Below are 19,797 nucleotides of genomic sequence, written 5' to 3'. Positions count from 1 at the left end.
AACCAAAACCTTCCTGGTAGACACTTGGCAGACTCCCAGCAGTCATAACAACGAAACTTTATAACATTTAGTCTAAAAATATTCCCTGAGTTTTAGGTGAGGTTAGGAAGCTGCCATTGCTTTTGTAATCAGGTGCTTTTGATTTTTTTAAAAAGCATTGTATAGGTGACAATGCAGGGCGGAAAGCTGTGTGTAGTTTGTGCTGAGATAAGCCCTCATCATTAGTAGCAACCAGATGGTACGTTGATCATGCACATTGCTTTGCTACTCTGGTATTTTTCCTCTTCATTAGAAACCACATTCACACACAGAGACAACAATGATTTATTCAGCTTCAATACTGAGAAAGAGAAATGATCCGTGTCTGTTGATGTTACACAACAATAGCGTTCACACCGAAGGAACTGGAATAACACAATAAAATCTATAACTGCAGCTTTAACTGGGCCTTTTTGTACAAACAACAAGTGTTGCTCATTTGCATCTCCCCAGTCCCCAGCTGAAACTTGTTTTGTATTTTAAAGTGAATAAAAGACATCTACTATTCATCGGCTGAGGGAAGAGTTAGCCTAAAACCCTCTGTTGTTTCTCTCTTCAGTCCTCAAACACAAATGAGCAGTCAGATGGTGACGTAGGCCTACTCTGAGACACACACACACACACACTCACTCTTTCCCATCCACACTAAAATATAATTTGCCAGTAGCCATGTAGTGCTGCTGGTGGGGGCCATTTATGAGGCACATCATATGGTAGAGTTGCATGTCAGCTCTGAGTTCAGAACAGACGATCTTCTTTGACACGCGCTGACATAGAATACTATATTTAGCTGCTGGCGTCCGTGCGTAAAGTGACGCCGGCGCAGACGCACGCGCAATGGTTGTGGACTGAATACTGACAGGCACAAGCCCAAGCAAACTGTGGCACATCATGTGGTCTGGTAATGTTTAAGTTTTAATGAAAACATTTATGAGGAGACATTCTCCTCATAATGTGACATGGCGAGTTCTTAGACTTCCTTCCTTCTGATCTTGCAGGACTTTGGTTGAGTAAGAAGTCCCTGATTAATCTAGATTCTGTTCGAGGTTGATTGGGAAGTAAAATGAAATAAATGGCTCTATAAGCTTGTGGATATGCTACGTCAGTTCATTTCAAAATATTATAAAACACTCAACTTTGCATTAATGAAATGAACAATACAATAAAAACATGACAACTATGAAATAATTTCAGCCTACATAACAGCCCTGTACTCTGCGCATGAGACTATAGAGCAAGTAAAAGGTCATTACAGACTCATTACTGAGAAGCAGACTCACTACAAGTCTCTACAGGAATATTAATGACATTTGTAATTATGCTCACTGTGTTACTCAGACAAGTGTAGGCTACTTCCTGGGGTTTGCTGAGGGTGTAGGCCTACTGCACTTTATGAATAATGAAAACATGACGTAAACAATGCGGTCCTCTATGCAGCTCGGGCTCGAGGCTGGAGGCGGGCGCACCGAGCCGTGATGCAGTCGTGACGTAGATTCACTCGGGGATCTTTAATCCTCTGCCGCAGCAGCACAACACCGGTAACCAGAGGAGGGGGTAGCACGGTCGGACAGGAATGGACCACACGGCCTCGGCTAGACTACTCCTTGGCCGAAATAGCTCGGTCTTTAGATATTATGATAATATCACCGAGTAAAACAGAGATTACGACTAGAACGAGCCGACTGCTTGCACAGGCCAGACCCCCTCCTCACTCTCTGCCTGTAGCTAACAGCCTATGTAGACATTTTTCTATTAAAGAGAACTCATTTAGAAACGGTGGTCAAGATATTTTCAAACGCATATATTTGCTTCATTTAAAGTCGAATTCGGTATCTTTAAGCCGGCTGACGGACACTACGCCTCGTGCTGCCGGTTTCCTGCAGCCAGTTGCGCCCCGGTTCGCCCTTCAGTGGCGTCGCCGCGTCCCCGCTGTTCCTGTCAGCTGCTGCGCATCAGCAAAACATGCAGGATGAGCCTGTGGGGGTGACAACCACACAATTACCCCCGTCAACCGAGGAAAAGGACAGCAACAGCAGCAGCACGGTCAGCAAATCCGGGAAGCAACCGAACCAACCCGACAACCGCGACAGCCTGCTGATCTCGTTCACGCCGGATTATAACCATCTAAACCAGAACATAGGCTAGCTTTTCCAGATTTCGATCGAGATCATTTTTGCCCGACGCAGTCGATCTGTGACCTTCAGCACAGCCGAAAAATACATCAGCAGTTAAGTCAGCACACTGAGTTTAGCCCCACAGACTCGCCCCCACCCCAGAGACATTTCAGTCACCTGCCGCAGAGGCAGCCCTTCTCTAAGCCCGAGCACAGCGCTGCTGATCCCTGCGGCTCTCCAGTGGAAGAGGCTGAAGCCGATGCTGCGTCGCCATCGCCCACTTCCGTAACACCAAACAAGATCCAGATGGACTCCCCCATCGCCCACCATATAAATGGCAATGGCAGCAGCAGCACCGGCAACATGTTGTCCGGAGGTCTCGGCGCCGCTTTCCCGAACCTCTCCACCCAGGAGATGCAGAGCGCCAGCGTAGGCTCGTCTTCACCTTCCCTCCCCGGATTCGACACCCCGTGGTCCGTCCAGACCAGTTCCTCGCCCCCTCCCGCACCCAACTCCATCAACCCCATCCACGCGAACGCCATTAACCAGATGCCCAACACGGACTCTGACAACAGCTTCTACCCAGGTATCCCCTCCTCCATCAACCCGGCCTTCTTCCAGAGTTTTTCGCCAGTGTCAGTTAATCCGTGCGCCGGGATTAATGTGCAGGGCTTCAGCGGTCCTTTCTCGCCCCAGATGAACGTCCCTCAGCAGGCGCAGAGTCGCAGGTCCCCGGTCAGTCCCCAGATGCATCCCCAGCAGGGCGCCTTCCTGCAGCAGAGGAACAACTACAACCAACATCAGGTGAGCTGCTATAGGGCATAAATCACATGAAGGGGACACAGAAGCTCTCCTATCTTATGCACCCATCTTTTAGTTAGTATTCCCACCTTTAATGACCAAAAATAGGCCTCAGGCTCCATTCTTTTTTAGCCTACTTGAATCATGATGTTCAACCACCAGGATGTCCTTAGGTTAGGGGGCATCTTGTGACTCTGCAGAGATAAAGCCCAGCCTTAAGAGTTCTGTGTGTGTGTTTGTGTGTGTGTGTGTGTGTGTATTACCATAGTCTTTGAAGGACAAATAGTCTTTTTTTTTACTTCGTAATGCATTTGTCATGTCCTCTGCAAAGGCTGCAGTCACTACTCTTGAGGCAAAGGGAGGGAGGGGTGAACAGGGGAACAAGAGAGCAGCACTGAATCTAGCTGTTGTTCTCTCCTGGAAGCTGGCAGTGGGATGCAGTCACATGGCACTGGACCATCCCTGTCTTGTGGTTCAGTCAGTGGGAGTACAAAGGCTTGCAGGGTTTGGTGTCCTGAATAGACGTTTATTTTGGTGAAATTAAGACATCTAGTATCTTGATAGTGTGTGTGTGTGTGTGTGTGTGTGTGTGTGTGTGTGTGTGTGTTGGCAGGCAGTTAGGGGACTCCAGGAAAGACCAGTAATAGCAATAGAGGCTTACATGAAGGTTGGGACTATGCAGTGGTGTTGGGGCCTATGCGTTTGCAGCCTTCAGCTTCAGGTTTCTCATGCGATGCACATTGGGTGTGTGTTTGCAAGCTAGTGTGTGTTTCACTGACCTTTAACCCCTTGCTTTGATTATGAGTACTATGTAAATATATTTTCATTAAACCCCCAAAGACAACCAATCCTGTTGGTCCCACAGTCATACACACATCCAAGGGATCAACACATTAAAAGGAGACTAATTTAATAAAATGCAGCATGTAGTAGAAAATATATTTGTTTTGTTACTGGTTTGTTGTTTGGTAAAATGCTTTTTTTTTTCAATGGCTCTTTTGTACACGAGTAAAACAGCTACTTGTAACATCATTCATGTCCGTCAGAGTTCTAAACCAAACTCTCTAGGCGTTCCCATTTTCTTTAACAGCACTCGCATTATCCTAGTTTTTTAAGCACGCCACTATCTGACATTCCATAGCTGTTTGCAGTTGATACAAAGACAAAAGGAAAAATTTAGATCACATTATGTATTGAGTGTGTGAGGAACAGAAAGTTGATTGTCCTCTGTGTTAGATTTTCACGTGAAAGCATGCAAGATTAAGCATGATGCGATCGGATGTATGATATGCTTAAGGTCCAGGTAGAGAGAGAGAGTGTGTGTAACTTACACTGGCGGTGTCGCAGCACACGGGATACTTAGTATTAGTCTTAAAGCCTTAAATCTTCTTATCTACCCACCCGTTACAGGAGCAGATCAAGCTAGGCTGTGACTGACAGGGAGAAAAGCAAGGATAGAAAGACAGGATAGGATGAAATGGAAATAATATATAATATATTTGTGGTATTTTATTTCTCTTGTTGTGAAGCACTTTGTATTTTGTTTTGATAAGTGCTCTATAAATAAAGTTTTATCCATCCATCCATCCATTTTCTACCGCTTGGTCCCGTTAGGGGTCGCGGGTGACTGGAGCCTATCCCAGTGACTTTGGGCCTTAGGCAGGGTACACCCTGGACAGTGGCCAACTCGTCGCAGGGCTTAAAGTTTTATTATTATTATTATTATTATTATTATTATTATTATTATTATATAGATACTAAAAATATACAAAAAGAACTACATGCCTTTTTTTAACCTTCCATCTTTTCACACCCTCTGTCCCCCTCGATGTGTGTGCAGCCCATGGTGAAGCCATCTCCCTGGGGCGGTCACCAGGGCAATGGCTGGGGCTCCAGTGGGATGTCCTGGGGCCGGGACCACCGCAGAGGGAGTGGCATGGGCGTACCTGGCTCCGTCAGCCACGTCTCGCCACTGAAGAAGCCCTTCTCGAGCAACGTCATCGCTCCTCCCAAGTTCCCACGCTCTGGAGGATCACTGGGGCCTAAGTCCTGGATAGAGGAGAACATGTTTCGCACAGACAGCAACAGCAACACTTTGTTGCCCCTGCAGGTAAATGTTTTGGGTTGTTACTGCTTTGGCTGGTGTGTGTTTGTGTGTGGGTGGGTTTTGTTTTTGCGTTACTGTGTGAGAATCGGTGGCTTTAAAGGTGGGAAAGAACTAGTAACAGAGGCATACCCAATCATTTGAATCAGAGATTGGACAAAGGGAATGATGAAGAGGTGTGTATGTGTGTGTGTGAGAGAGAGAGAGAGAGAGAGAGAGAGAGAGAGAGAGAGAGAGAGAGAGAGAGAGAGAGAGAGAGAGAGAGAGAGAGAGAGAGAGAGAGAGAGAGAGAGTTTCAGTTGAGATCCCTTCATGAAATAGAAAATTAAAGGGAATAAGAATTTTTTTATCAATAGAGAGACTGAAAGCAAAGGATTCTTTAGACAAACATGGCAGTGTGTAGATGTACATTCCCATAAAAGGGCCAGTATTGTAAGCATTTCAATCAGATGGGAGGAGTTGTAAATGATGCAAACAAAATTGCGTCGACCTTAATGCATTTCATTTTCGAAGGTTTTGAATTATACACAATATTGTACAACATGTACACAACACTTGTCAACAATATATATCATATCATATACTAATAATCAAATAGACACTAGTAGTAATTATGATTATTTGGGCAGGGAACAGTATTTAACTAGTTTGAGACTCATCTAACTGATTTCTTTTCTTTAATTATGTTTAATTTATCTTTAGTTGCTTTTAACAGTGTTGGTAATTAGACCAAAATGAGGTTTTAATTCTCATGTAAAAACAGTCAGTCAGTCACAGGCTGGTGAGGCTGTATGTTAGAGGCTTTCACTGTTACATAAGAATAACTGCACTGACTGTCTGTTACTGTACTCAACAGTGTATTTCTTCATAAAAAACACTGACTGTACCACAGAGTATAGTTTATAATGCAGTGTGTTTCTTAAGGACACATATTTAATACTCAGTAAAACTGCAAACTTGGTTAATTAAATACATTCATTCATTCTAAGAATAATGGCACATTTTAATGATCTCTAACAGAAAAGATATTCATTACTGTGACTCATTCAGACTAAAATAATGATATCACCTAAATAATGGTGTCATCAAATGGTATTACTGTTGCTATGAGCTCAAATTATTAGTGATATCAGTGCCAAGAAGTACAACGCTTCCTATTCCAGGAAACAGGCTTGACTCCATGGATTGTTAATTTCCATAAACAGTCTCAGACCCAGAATTTTTCAGATTCCAAGTCTTTTCCTTCCTTCCCTTCTGTTTAATGTTTGGCAGTCAGTGACACATCTCTGCTGTGTCATGTTTTAGACATCACGCAGAGGTAGGCTGAGGAAGATAGGAGAGAGTCACTGTGTAGTGTGCCTGTAGTCTGTCTTGACAGTTCTTAAAATTGTACAGCAATTTTCTACCTGTTGTTGTTTTAACACTACATTGTTAAAGTAAAAGAGAAATCCACCTAACACCATGATTCCCACAGCTGTACGCTGAACTTTTGTGTGTGTTACAATTTCCTCCCGATCCATAATGGCAGACAAGTAAAGTCTTTTTGCGGACACTCATCCAGTTCTGACTGGTGGCTTAAAGGGGAACCTCACCAGTTTTACACATCCAAAGTCTGTTTACAAGTGTTGGGGAGTGCTACTGCATATATGATGCATAAAGCCTGTTGTGGCTCCAGAGGGAGCTGTGCAAAGTTTGATAAATTGCCTCAAGTGATGTCACTGTTGGGGCTGAAGACTACAAGCTTGGACATGAAAAAAATCTGGTGGTGTGTGTGAGCTTACCAGTAGCCCGCTCCTCATCTCTGCTTGAAGCCAGCAGCTCGATGCTACATTAGCGGCTAATAGCATAACACACACCCAAATCTGTGCAGTCAAGTTAATGGAGTCAAGGTTCATTGTGGGTAATGTAGGTGCCAGGTTTTGACAAGGTAGAAGAATGTATGGAATAAAAAAAGACGATATGTCTGGTTCTGCTGCAAAGATTTTGATCCTTCTTTTCAAACTGTCCTTCATGAGTCCGACATTGTTGTAGGACTGCGATGCTAAATCATTGGAGTACTCATTTAAGTCCTTCTGAAAATGTTGGCCTGTCATGAAAATTACTCATTGACTAATAGACCAGTGGACAACTCAGCTCTTTTGTTTTAAACAGTCAGTTCACCCAAATTGCCATAAAAGTCCTATTGTCTCATCTGCCTTTAGTCGTATCACGCAATACAGATAGTTTTGGATTTATTTGTGTGATATCTAATTTGAGTTTTCTGCTGTTAACCCTTTACAATGTTGAAACACTACATTTTTAATACATTTTAGAATAAAAGGCACACTGTCACCTTGTATTGATGTGATAATCAGAGAAAGATATTTCCAAATGTGGAATAGTTAAAATAAAATGTATATGCATGGCTAGATAATATTAGTGGTAAATGAAAAAATAAATCTTCTTGTGATTTAGTTGAACTCACCCAATAGCAGTGGATGTGAAGCCAATTTCAATGTCTGGCAACCTGTTTTAATGATCCCCTTATCAACATCTTTTAAACAGGTAATGCAGTGATGAAGTAGATGTTAAGTTACTGGAGTTACCGGATTATATTTACATTTTAGTTGTAATTCTATTCTATGCCATCTAATACAACTTTTCATTCTCCATTTTATGAATTACTGTCACTATTGCACTAAACTAATAAATGGGAAAGCAAGCCAAAAGCAGAAGCATGAAGAATTGACCTTTACTCTGCCACTATGTTGGGTGTGGAAATAGGTATGCTAGTCACCAGAATATTACCATATGAGTGTGCCATAGTTTCTGCTATCTCACTGGCCCGCTGATGAGCTCACAACCTCCATCTCAGCTCTCCGGCTAAATGCCACTCCTGGTTTTGGTTTCCATTCTCTCTCCGTCTGTCTCTGGGAACAAGTCCAGAGATCCTGGGGAATCCGTCCTATAGGCCACTCACAAATGTACCTTCAGACCCCTGAAGTGAATAAATACGGAAAGAATGTTAATCCAAGCGTGAGCTACTCACTCTCTTAAATCTCTTACGTGTTAAGCCAAATACCCACATTTCAGAGGCTTTATTATTTACCAGCCAAATCACCAAAGTGTAAACGTGAGGAATTAGACACGCATCGTGACGTGTGTTTGTTTTGTCAGCTCTGACTCTGGATGATATGAAACCTCACACCTGTGTTTCTCAGGACCGCTCCAGAATGTACGACAGTCTGAACATGCACTCCCTGGAGAGCTCTCTGATTGACATCATGCGAGCTGAGCAGGATCCGATGAAAGGTAAGTTTCCCTTTCTATCTATGTTTGGTGAGGAGGCCTGACATCGCGCAGGGAAGCAACGGGCCCATTGCTCCCAGAGCTGTGTTGTTTTTCCACACACAAGCTTATTTTTCTCCCCCGCTGAGAGCTTAATACTTCTGCCACCAGCTGCACATTTACATGACCTTCCAGCTCTGATCCTGTTGCTACTTAACCTGGGCAGCAGGACAGAGCTGAGGAAGGAGTGGAGGAGAGAGAGGAGACAAATGATGGCACTTTTCTTTGCCGTGAATATCGCTAATTAGTAATTAGAGATGATTAGAGATGTTTTCTGACAGAGCATGCATGTGCATATCACAGATGACTTGGAATTTTTTAACTAGAAGATGTATAAATAGTCCTGGGTTTCTTTTGAATTATTCCTCGTGGTTTGCCAGTAGCAAGCAGAGAATGTACTGTAGTGTGACACTGTCCTGGCCTCCTGGGCTCAGCTGCTGGACAACTAGGAGCAGTGTCAAATAACCGTCCTTACCCTCCTCTCCTAGAGATGGCTGCTTGTAGCTCATTTACAGCCTCACAGGCCAGCTACACTTGAAGCGTGACCCAGAAATAACAACACCGGTAAAACCAAACCATGCATACAGTCGTTATTTGTTGGCATATGTGTAGAAGCACCAAAATGGTTATTTGTTGTCTCCATTAAGACCCTGCTAAAATCAGGACTCAACCTGTGCCCTCCTTTCTTGGGCGAGTTTCTTGTTTTTCCTGCCGGAGCAGATGGAGAGGACATGGGCCAGCATGCACAGCAGAGAGAGGGGGATCTAGACTAATTTTAGATGTGATTACACTTTCACACGCTGTGTATGACAGCCAAGAGAGGAGACGAGAGGGAAGGAGGGCTTGCAAGGGTGGGCTCTGCCATTTATAGCATTGCCATGGCTAACACAACATCGTACAGTATTCTGACTAGCAGCTCCAAAATAATGGCAATACAATTGTAGTGCTTATATTTAAAAAAAAGTTTTTGTCTTTTGCTTTAAAAAAAAAATGCAGCCAATGAAGCTTGAACGCATGCAACTTTTTTTGAATCCCTGTGTCATTTTTAGTATTGGTGTGTAAGTGCTATTTAACATTTAAAGCAGCAGTGTAGAATTTGAACATTTCTGACTTTGGTGCCACCCAGTGGTAGAATCGAAAAAGACACTGACAGACAGCAATACACACCCATGCCCTGACAGTGAGAAAGAATAGCTCAATAGCAACACACAGTCTATACCTATTTTCCCTGATATTGTCTCATTTTTCCACGAACAAAATCGTATCTATAATGTAAAAGATGCTATAATCACATTATTAAAATCTACACATAGGGGCTTTAAAAGGTGTCAAAAGGAGTCAAAGGTGACTTAACTTGACTCTCAACTTACAATCTAACTAAAATATGATTGAAATTATGGATGCAACTAATGATTATTTTCATTGTTGATTAATATGCCAATTATTTTCTTGATTCATCTTTTGGTCTATAAAATGTCAGAAAAAAAGTGAAAAAAAAATGTCCATCATAATTCCCCAGAGCCTAAGTTGACATTTTCTAATTGCTTGTTTTGCCTAACTAACAATCCAAAACTCAAAGATATTGTTTAAAAAACTATAAAACTGGAAACTTTCAGAGTCTAATTCTTGGAGCTGAAAAGGAAATGATCCGTTTTGTCCAAAGACTCCAATCTAACTGTTTTACTGTTGACGGAAACAAAGTGTTTCATTCAGCTAAGTTCACTCTGTTTTCTCGTAATATCAGCTCAAGGTATCTTTGAGAATAGGAAGAGCTTTGTTCCTTTTGCTGACTGTAGTGCTCACTGTAGACATGTGAGAAGGCTGTTGTAACACATTCACAGGCAGTTTTATGTGTGTGTGTGTGTTTGTTCTCGCTCTCATGTCCACACATTTGCCTAGCCCTGTCCTCTCCATCTGCTCTGTGTCTCATCCCTATTTATGTGTGTGTGTGTGTGTGTGTGTGTGTGTGTGTGTGTGTGTGTCTGTTTCTCATGTCAGGCCGTGTGGGATGCCCTAACCCCGGGGCTGACGGCCTACTCATGCTCAATGGTAATTATCTCTTAGCACCATCTTCCTCTGTTGCGTATTTTCGGCGTTTCCATCCAGCTGTTTTTAATGCGCAAATTGAAAATGCGCATGGAGAAACAGTTCTCAGTGGAAGCATCATGAGAACTGTGTCTCCAGATCTCATGATGCTTCCGCTGTTACTCTTTAGATACACTCACCAGACTCACAGTGGTACAATAGGGTCAGAGTAAGTGACATGTGTTAGGGCTGTTGTAGAGAAGAGAATATCTGCCAGTATTTGTTAATTAGGTTTCTATTATTTTAAGAAATCCATACAGTATATTTGCATAAAGTGCCATTTGTCATCAAAATGTCTATGTAGTGCCACTCTGGGCTCTATAAGCATCATTGTATTTTATGTATTATAATGTTATCATCAGTGTAGCGTTTTCAAACTTCCCAATTGCCACTGGTGACTATGTGCTTTTTAAAATTAGTTTTTTAAATCCAACCTAAAGATCTACCATACTAATGTTTTTTGTTGGCACTCACATGAAAAGGAGTGTTTCCATTGTTATACTAAGTCACCTGACGATTTTGAATGCACCACAGACATGACTTTGTTACATCCCTTCATTAAAATGTTAATTTTCAGTGCCACTTAGAATAATTGTAGCCCTGCAGACTCTTTTTCTGCCTCACATGTGGACACACGTCATGCTGGTGTCAAAATAAAAAATCTTGTTTTATAACAGTCTCAATAGAACACAAATCTGGGTCAGACAGCATTTGAAAATAATTGCGTGCATGCTTTTTATTGTTTCTGGGGCTTGCTGTTTCCTCCTGAGACCCAGCAATCAGCAATTCATTTCTGTGCTGTGTTGGAGGCCGTTTTTGGCACATGTCATTAAGACCGAACATGTTGCTGAGATGAGCCTTGGTGTCCCTGACAGAGGACATCCAGGGCTTTTCAGTGATGTAACATATGTGGAGTTGGACCTTGATAAGTAAATTTTTCTGATTTTCCAAATGGCTTCCATCAGATCTGGTGCATTTTATGGAAAAAAGAAAGATAAGTTGTAGAAAGTGTCTAAGGAGTAGTTAAATGAGTTTTGAGAGGAGTGAAATTATTTTGTTCACCCGGGAAATGTCTTTGTATGGGTCATTTGTAGAGACAATAGGAATGTCTGTATATTTATTTTATGTGTTTTACTACGCAGTGTAGTAAATTACACATAAATGTGCATCTTCAGATACTTACTGTTTGTCTTGATGGCCACAAGGGATGTGTCCTGTTTTTTGTTTTTTTTTTTGCTATTATGTTTATTTTATCCAAAGGCGTGATGTAGGAAAAAATGATAAATCTTGTTCTGGGTCTCAGGAGGATGTAAGCTAAGCTCTGTTTAAAGTATTAAAAAGTCAATTTAGTGGACTTTTTTTTGTTATTGACAGCTTATTTGCCACTGACTAAATTGCTAGGTGGATGGATAATGAGGTCATGAGATAACTCTGCAGATTAAAGTCCATAGAGGTTACATGTACTTTTTGAGGATGTCTGTACAGCTGAAACTTGCACTCTGTACTTTTCTACATGCAGCCAGGAGCTATGGGAGACGCCGAGGTAAACTCAGCTTTCTACAACATGTCTTTTTCCTTGTGGCTTATTCTCTTGTGGCATGCTTTATTGCTTGAATGGATACCAAACTGAGACCATAAGTCTGGAGTCAGACTTCAAATTGTCTGTCTGTTTTTAAAATCAGGAACGCATTGATTTTTTTGTTTTGTTTGTGGTGATGTTATACAGTCGTTAAGTTTTTAAATTTTACCCAATAAATGATTGTTGGTTCGCTACCAAAAAATATAACAAAATGACTTCACGATTATATTGTTTTAGTATCCAGACATGCATGATGTCAAGGGTTTCATGTTTGGTCATGTTTATCTGAAGCACTATGGCAGTTGTGCCTCTGCTCTATGGAACCCCCAAGTGGGGGTAAAAAGACATTATGAAATAAAAAATCATATGGATAAATTGTCTAAAATATATAAATGAGCCAAATCATTTGTGAAACAATTGAAAAAATTATTATAACTCAGTTCATTATTATGAAATGTTATTTCATCATTTACTTACATGGGATATCATTTTTATTTCCCTATAGACATTCTTATTTCAAAATGCCCTTTTTCAAAGGCATTTTTCCCAATTAAACTTTTATTTCATGTCACTTTTCATAACGACGCATTTTATTTCATGAGGTGTCTTTTCATGACAGTGTTGTTGTCACCACCCCCCACCTTTCAGCCAATCACATGCCCCCTGCCTCTCATAAGCTAGCAAGCTCAAAAACTGCTACCAGATTCAGCCAGTTAGCTTCTGTTAGCTACAGCAACAACAATGCTAATGTTGTCCTGAATCAACCAATTAGAGGCTGCTGCTGTAAATAAATGCAGTACATAGACACAATATCTAAACCTATTTAGCTTTTACGCCTTAGCTTAACATGGCTGCACATACTACCTACCTAGCTGGCTAACTAGCTAAGCCAGCTTCTGAGCTTAGATTGTTGTTCAGCATCAAAGTGAGAAGCCAAATTTAGTAGGTGTTTTGATCTTCTCTGAGGAACATCTTTAGTTATTTTTTCAATTTTATTTGACCAGATTTGAAAACGGTCACAACTTTGAGTAGTGTTAACATAATGTTTTTTGTCTGATAAAGAAATAGCTTCTTTTTTTTTTTTTTTTTTTTGCTGTGCGTTAGGTGTATAGCAGATTTTTTACACAGAAGATACTGTTACCTCTCATTCCGAGTGAAAAGGAGTTCAATTAAATGTGAAAGTAGTAGCCTATTTGCTTTTATACTTTTGTGGCAGAAAATGAAGTGACATGTGTAATTTCTGGGAATGGAAGTGACACGCTCACATATGGGGACCTTACTCTCTTCCCATTAGCTTGCAGACCTGGGGACCCTTCTCCTTCACTTTAATGCTGAGTGATAAACCCACCCCACAACCCCGCCTAGTTAGCCAGCTAAATAAATAAAAGGAAATTTTAGTTTTCTGGCTAAATCTGAAAGCAGTTGTTAAGTGTGCTTGCCATGTCTTGTCATGAACAGTGACGTTTCTGAAATAAAATGTGAAATGAAATAAGTGTCATTGGGAAAAATGCCATTATTAAATAAAAAACAACTTTTGAAAAAGAGCATTTTGAATATAAAATAAAACATTTTAAAAATTCTATCAAAACTATATCGTCTAAATCCTATAAAACTCTGTTATTATGAAAATCAGAATGACGAAATAACATGACAGGAGCTGAGTTGTAATCAATTTTAAAACATATTTTTCTTTAATTTATATATGTGATAGAATTTATTCATATGACAATTTATTTGATAATTGTTTATTTATCTTTTTAATATTGAACACTTTGGGGGTCCATACTGCTCAACGATGTTATTAACTGCATTGTTCTACACAGCCTGCCTTTCCACACCCGCTTTATCTGCCACACTGCTCACGATTCTTAAAGGACGTATTTTCTTGCCACTGTCGCCAAATGCTTGCTCATTTGTTGGGTCTCTGTAAATAATATTATAAAGAGTATGGTCTAGACCTGCTCTATAGGAAAAGTTCAATGAGATAACTTCTGTTATGAAGTGGCGCCATATAAATAAAATTGAATTGAATTGAATTCCTTACTTTAAGCTGGTGCTTTGTTTCACAACCACTCAGCGTAACACTGCAATAAAAGCAGAAACATTATTTTATAGACATCCTCTCCTCTGGATTGTCCTTGTCATAGCAGAGATATGAATTTCCATAAACGAGCCGCAGAATACTTTAATTTGACTGGGTTTAGCTACATGTTTGTGATTTGTGTTTCTGCTTGTGTGTTTTTGTGTGAATGATTGACATTTGCTGTAGCCTTAACTGCCTCTTTCCTCCACCAGGCCGCTCCTCCCTCTTCCCTATTGATGATAATCTCCTCGATGATAGCCACGGCAACCAGGGTGTCCCAGGAGTCCTTGGCTCCCCCAACTGTTACCCCCACCAAAATGGGGAGCGCATCGAGCGCTTCTCCCGTAAGGTGTTCGTGGGAGGTTTGCCCCCTGACATAGATGAAGGTGAGGATAACTATAACACAGTGTTTCAGGATTGCATTCTACTCCCGCCCTTTGCTTCTTCTATTCTATCAACCGTGTTTCACCTGTCTGTTGTTTTTCCACTTTACCTCAGATGAAATAACCTCAAGCTTCCGCCGCTTTGGTCACCTGGTGGTGGACTGGCCACACAAAGCAGAGAGCAAATCCTACTTTCCACCTAAAGGTATTGACAAAAGCAGCGAGCCTCCATATTAAACATACATTTATGGATACTAAACTTTATTTGCATTGAGCTTGGATGCTGTGAAACTATCATTTGAATACTGGTAGTGCTCAGTATTCAAATGATGCCTTATCTATAAGCATATTTGTGTCTTTATTTGTATGTGTTTAATGCACACACTGAGTCTGTGGATGTGTGTGTTTCCTAGGATACGCATTCCTGCTGTTCCAGGAGGAGAGCTCAGTGCAGGCTCTGATTGAAGCCTGCATGGAGGAGGACGGGAAGCTCTACCTGTGTGTCTCCAGCCCCACCATCAAGGACAAGCCGGTGAGTTCAACAGCACCAGCTCACACTGAAAAGACACCGTGCTGTCATTTCAATTTTTTTGCTGAATGAAGAGAGAGTGGATTTAAAGTTGAATTTTTGAATCTTTGTTTCAGGTGCAAATTCGACCTTGGAACCTGAGCGACAGTGATTTTGTGATGGACGGATCTCAGCCCCTTGATCCCCGCAAGACCATCTTTGTGGGAGGCGTCCCTCGTCCCCTGAGAGCAAGTAATTATGCGTACTTTGTTTTTCCTCAAGTAAATTTATATCCGTTTTCTATTTAGGAAGTACTTCAGCCATGAGTGACATGCGATACAATCTGCATCAAGAGTCTGACAGCTTCTCCCCCGCTCTGTCTCACCTACTGTAGTGTAACTTCCTCACATCCTCCCACATCTTTTCTTAATCCTTTCACTCATCTGAATATATTTTTTTTTTCTACCATTCTGTTCACCCTCTGACTAGTTGAGCTGGCCATGATTATGGATCGTCTCTACGGCGGAGTCTGCTACGCGGGAATTGACACCGATCCAGAGCTCAAGTACCCCAAGGGGGCGGGACGAGTGGCCTTCTCCAATCAACAGAGTTACATCGCTGCCATCAGCGCGAGATTCGTCCAGCTGCAGCATGGTGACATTGACAAGCGGGTACAGCCTCCCCTTTCTTAACAATTCCCAAATTCCATATTTTTCCAGTGTATTTCACTCAGTCATCATTAGGATGTGTCATTCATACAATTTGTGAATGCGAGTCTGTGTGTGTGCACCATCAGCATCACCACAGACAAGCAGCAGCTTGTTGCTATGGTGAGCGAAAGCTTATTAGAGCTGATTAAATTAGCTTCCTTCCCAGTCTCTACTGCTACAAGCCTCTGCCTTTCATGAACATACACATTATATTTTTTTTACTGTATGTATTTATGCACTTTCCATGTCTTCTCTAAAATGTGTGTATGCAGGTGGAGGTGAAGCCCTACGTGCTGGATGATCAGCTATGTGATGAGTGTCAGGGTGCACGCTGTGGAGGGAAATTTGCTCCCTTTTTCTGTGCTAATGTCACCTGTCTGCAGTACTACTGCGAATTCTGCTGGGCCAACATCCACTCCCGCGCCGGACGAGAGTTTCACAAGCCCCTGGTCAAAGAGGGAGCCGACCGTCCTCGCCAGATTCACTTCCGCTGGAACTAGAGATGCGACCACAGCCATGGTGACACAGTCAGAGGGAAAGGAAATGAAACACTGGCTAACAGGAAAAAAGAGCATCGTCCTGCCTCTCCTGCTCTCCTAAGCTATCAGTATAATCGAGTATGTAACACTATACAGTATATACTATATATATATATCTATATATCTTTTGTAGCAGCCAAACACCACAAGCCTCAGTTTTTCACCAAAACCCCCCTCACATCTCAGGCTCTGACAACTCTACAACTCTTTTGTGGTACTTTCATCTTTTCTAAGAGGAGATTTAAAAAGAGATTGATTTTTGTAGGTTTTTTTATTATTATTATTTTTGTATGTGAGATTTAAAGTAGATATGGGAATGTTTTTGCATGGGGGCAGCTTGTCTGTCTGTTTGTCTGCTGCTAGCCACCCTACAGTGCGTGTAGTGCACACTTGTTTCTGGGAAAACCTTGATTCTCTAATGTTGAAGCCTGCCCCAGGTCATTAACCAAAGGTAGCAAAAAGATAGGAAGCATAAAATTGACACATTTTTCTGCCGCAAAAAAAACCAAACAAAACACAGTTGTTTTTTAATGTTCCCATGGGCTCTTTCTTCTTTTTAGAGGGTTTATTAAAAAAAGATGATAGGGTTATATCTGCGCTCATGCTGACCCATAAAGTGATACCTCAAAATACTAAATCTGGTTTCTGCTAACTGTATTCAACATTTATACTTAACAAGCTATTTTAGAAGCTTTGCTGCTATAAATACATATATATGAATAAATGTGTAGGTATTATATTATTGCCATTTATAAACCAGAATCATGTAAAATGGAATGCAGTATGCACTCAACCACTAATGGCCCCGATTGCCATGGAAAGTGCATGCTATTATAATAGGCTTAGTTATACAAATAGCATGCAGGATAGATGTGAGAGAGAAAAAACACTGAGAAAAAAATAAAAAACAAACCACTGAAATCATAATTAAAGACAAGACATAAAAGTCTATAGTGAGTAGTATGACCATCTATTACCAATGCCTAAGAGGGGAAAAAATCTGACAAATAAGACAAAATAAGTAAAAGAAAAACATATTTAAACTTGCATGCATTGATGTTTATCTGTTGTTTGATCCGTTTACATACTTAACAATACAAAAAGTGATATTGGTTCTACTGTAGACTTAGTGGAGGCCATCATTTTGCGACATGATGGCTTGTATGGCAAAAGAAAATTCCTGTTGGAAGCAGAGTGGTGTTCAGTGGTTTGTGTTTGTGTCGTCCCTGTGCTGTGTGACTGTTTTTAGTGTAGACTGAGGCTCTAGTTTAGTTACCAACAGATTACATATAGGAGAATTAAAACATCAAAATGACTCTGCCTTCACCCTTCCTATCCCGCATCTTTGCATGGTTCCAAAGGTTAATCTGATATAGCACCGCCCTCCCAGACCAAATGCAAACAAAAGACTTGATCATTTTGGAAGACTGAACTGGGGGAAGTGGGCCTGGGCTGAAAGTCGTGTTCATAAGCATCCTTAGAACATGTTCTCTTCACTAAACTTGCTTATTTTGTAATGACTAGTTGAAAGAGTCAGGCTTTCGTGAATCCAGGGAAACCCTGGCTCGGTTACTGAAAGATAAAATATCTCCACATCTCCTCACGTCCTTTCACGACGATGGCACGCGGTCCCTTGGCGTGCTAAAGGTGAAACTCTCTTCTCTTTGTTTGTGTTGTGTGTCTGTTTGATTTCCACGGTGACCCTTGAATTACTCAAAAAAAAAAAAAACTATTTAGGGACAATCTTTCTGTGAGGATGGTGGCCCAGCCATCCGTTTGGTACTGTAAAAGCGTGTCGCTCTCCTGTCGTCGTGGTTTTTGTGTTCCATACCCTGGTGTGTGCTCCTCTGTATCGGTGTTCAGGCATCAAGTGTGTACTGTTAACAAAACCTTAATGAAACTGAGACTCTTAAGTTTATTTACTTATAGTTGAGTCTTATAATTATAATTTGTTTGTGTCAGCTACTTACCCTTCACTGGCCCTTCAATATGTTTTTTATAATATATATTATGCACTCCTTTTTATATCCCCACTCAATTTATTTCTTATCCACCCCCTTAAGTGATTTCAGTGCAGATGTGGATTCTCTGAAACCTCCACCTATTTATAATTCTACAGATGATTTATCAAATTTTATTTTTTCATGATTCCTTATTTAAGAAGTAGCGTGAAGCAGTGGTCTTAAGTTATCTATATTCTGAATGAGTAGAGCAGGAAATCCAGTACGTTCTAATATATTCTAATATAGTCTGGATGTTGTGAGGACCGGGAGTTGGAACGTGATGGAGATGAAAGTGTTAGAACGAGCTCCCGTCGTCCCGTCGTCAACCGTGGCTTTAGTTCTCATGATGCGAACGTGTTTGAATATCGTCACCTGTAACACTTGACTCGTGCTGTTTTTGTGAGGTTCTATTTTCTGTGTTGAACACTGTTACTTTGTTCTGTGTCTTTGTTTTTGTAAAAATCATATTTATTTCAATATTTTTGTAGACAAAAAAAAAACCTATTTGATTTTGATTGTATTTTTCTATTTGAATAGGACTATTATACAATTTATTTCCCCCCAATTGCAAATTATGTCCAAACGTTCTGTTCAAAGACAAAGAATCATGTCATTAGTAACAACATCAACGTTTTTGATATACATTTGATTCTTATTTTGATACACATGACACATTTCATTTGAAGGAAGGAAACATGAAGGTTTTATTATATTCTTGGAAGACACTTGAGATTCTCCCCTGTTGCATCGGGGCCCCAGCTGCCTGTCCTCATAGATGCTCTGAAACTTGAATATAACACATTTTGAAAGGCTGACTAACCTCGAATCTGTGTTGTGATGTGCAATACTGTTTCTAATGTTTGTATAAAAGTAAGAACTACAGTGTAAACCTTTTTAATGCAGATTTATTTTTTTCATTGCATATTTTGCAAATTTCTGATCCACAGTGTCATTTTTTACTGTCAGAAAAAGAAACCCCGTTTTTTCATTGCAACTATTTTTAAATCCAGATATCTTTGTACTGATGTAAATGATTGTAGTTATTTTGGATAGTGTTTTGCTAACAAACAGAGAGACTTTTTCATGCATATTTCTATTTCATTTCATCTTGTTTTATCCCACACTTTATTTCATTTAATAGTAGCAGAATTCTTGGAATCATTTTTCATATTTATTTTCATTGGTATTATTTTGTATTTTTATGTGGAAATACACTATATATAAATTTAAGATGCTAATTGCTAAGATATTATTTTGAGTTTAATTATTTTTAAAGCTAAATATTTGTAATTTTATTGTTAAAGTGACTAATTTCTAAATCAAGAGTTTGTGTATAGATTCACAAAAGTGGTTTATGAGGTGTTTGGATTTTAATTATTACTGAATGGTTCTTTGATATGCAAAATGAATATCATGTTTATTTTTATTTTTGTTGGTTTTGTATTTAAATGGGGTGTTGATTACAGTCCTTTTTTTTTCTTTCACTTTTACCTGAATAAAGACCCATTCTGTTTGGACACAA

The 19,797-nt window shown here is 40.5% G+C and overlaps 1 protein-coding gene across 3 annotated transcripts; it reads left to right on the top strand.

Annotated features, from left to right (window-relative positions):
* Positions 1-1,416: 1,416 nt before the first annotated feature.
* On the top strand, positions 1,417-19,797 carry cpeb2 (cytoplasmic polyadenylation element binding protein 2). Of its 3 annotated transcripts, none has more exons than XM_044198654.1 (10): positions 1,417-2,957; positions 4,795-5,064; positions 8,259-8,349; positions 10,384-10,434; positions 14,345-14,518; positions 14,631-14,720; positions 14,929-15,047; positions 15,161-15,275; positions 15,513-15,694; positions 16,006-19,797. In XM_044198654.1, the coding sequence occupies exons 1-10, from the start codon at positions 2,460-2,462 to the stop codon at positions 16,231-16,233; spliced, it is 1,818 nt and encodes a 605-aa protein (XP_044054589.1). In that variant the 5' UTR covers positions 1,417-2,459; the 3' UTR covers positions 16,234-19,797. The 3 variants fall into 3 exon arrangements, with proteins under 3 accessions (XP_044054589.1, XP_044054590.1, XP_044054591.1); XM_044198655.1 differs by lacking the exon at positions 10,384-10,434 and adding an exon at positions 11,990-12,013 and having other exon boundaries at positions 2,037-2,957; XM_044198656.1 differs by lacking the exon at positions 10,384-10,434 and having other exon boundaries at positions 2,037-2,957.

Source organism: Siniperca chuatsi, linkage group LG6, assembly GCF_020085105.1.
Source record: "Siniperca chuatsi isolate FFG_IHB_CAS linkage group LG6, ASM2008510v1, whole genome shotgun sequence".
NCBI classification, from domain to species: Eukaryota; Metazoa; Chordata; class Actinopteri; order Centrarchiformes; family Sinipercidae; genus Siniperca; species Siniperca chuatsi.
Note: the sequence above shows the minus strand (reverse complement) of the source record. Positions and strands in the feature narration are given on the sequence as shown.

Excerpts from the sequence above, each read along its gene's own strand:
- cpeb2 (XM_044198654.1), top strand. The coding sequence starts at position 2,460 with ATGGACTCCCCCATCGCCCACCATATAAATGGCAATGGCAGCAGCAGC. Across the intron at positions 14,721-14,928 it reads ATCCTACTTTCCACCTAAAG|GATACGCATTCCTGCTGTTC; the intron begins GTATTGACAAAA and ends TGTGTTTCCTAG. Across the intron at positions 15,695-16,005 it reads ATGGTGACATTGACAAGCGG|GTGGAGGTGAAGCCCTACGT; the intron begins GTACAGCCTCCC and ends GTGTGTATGCAG.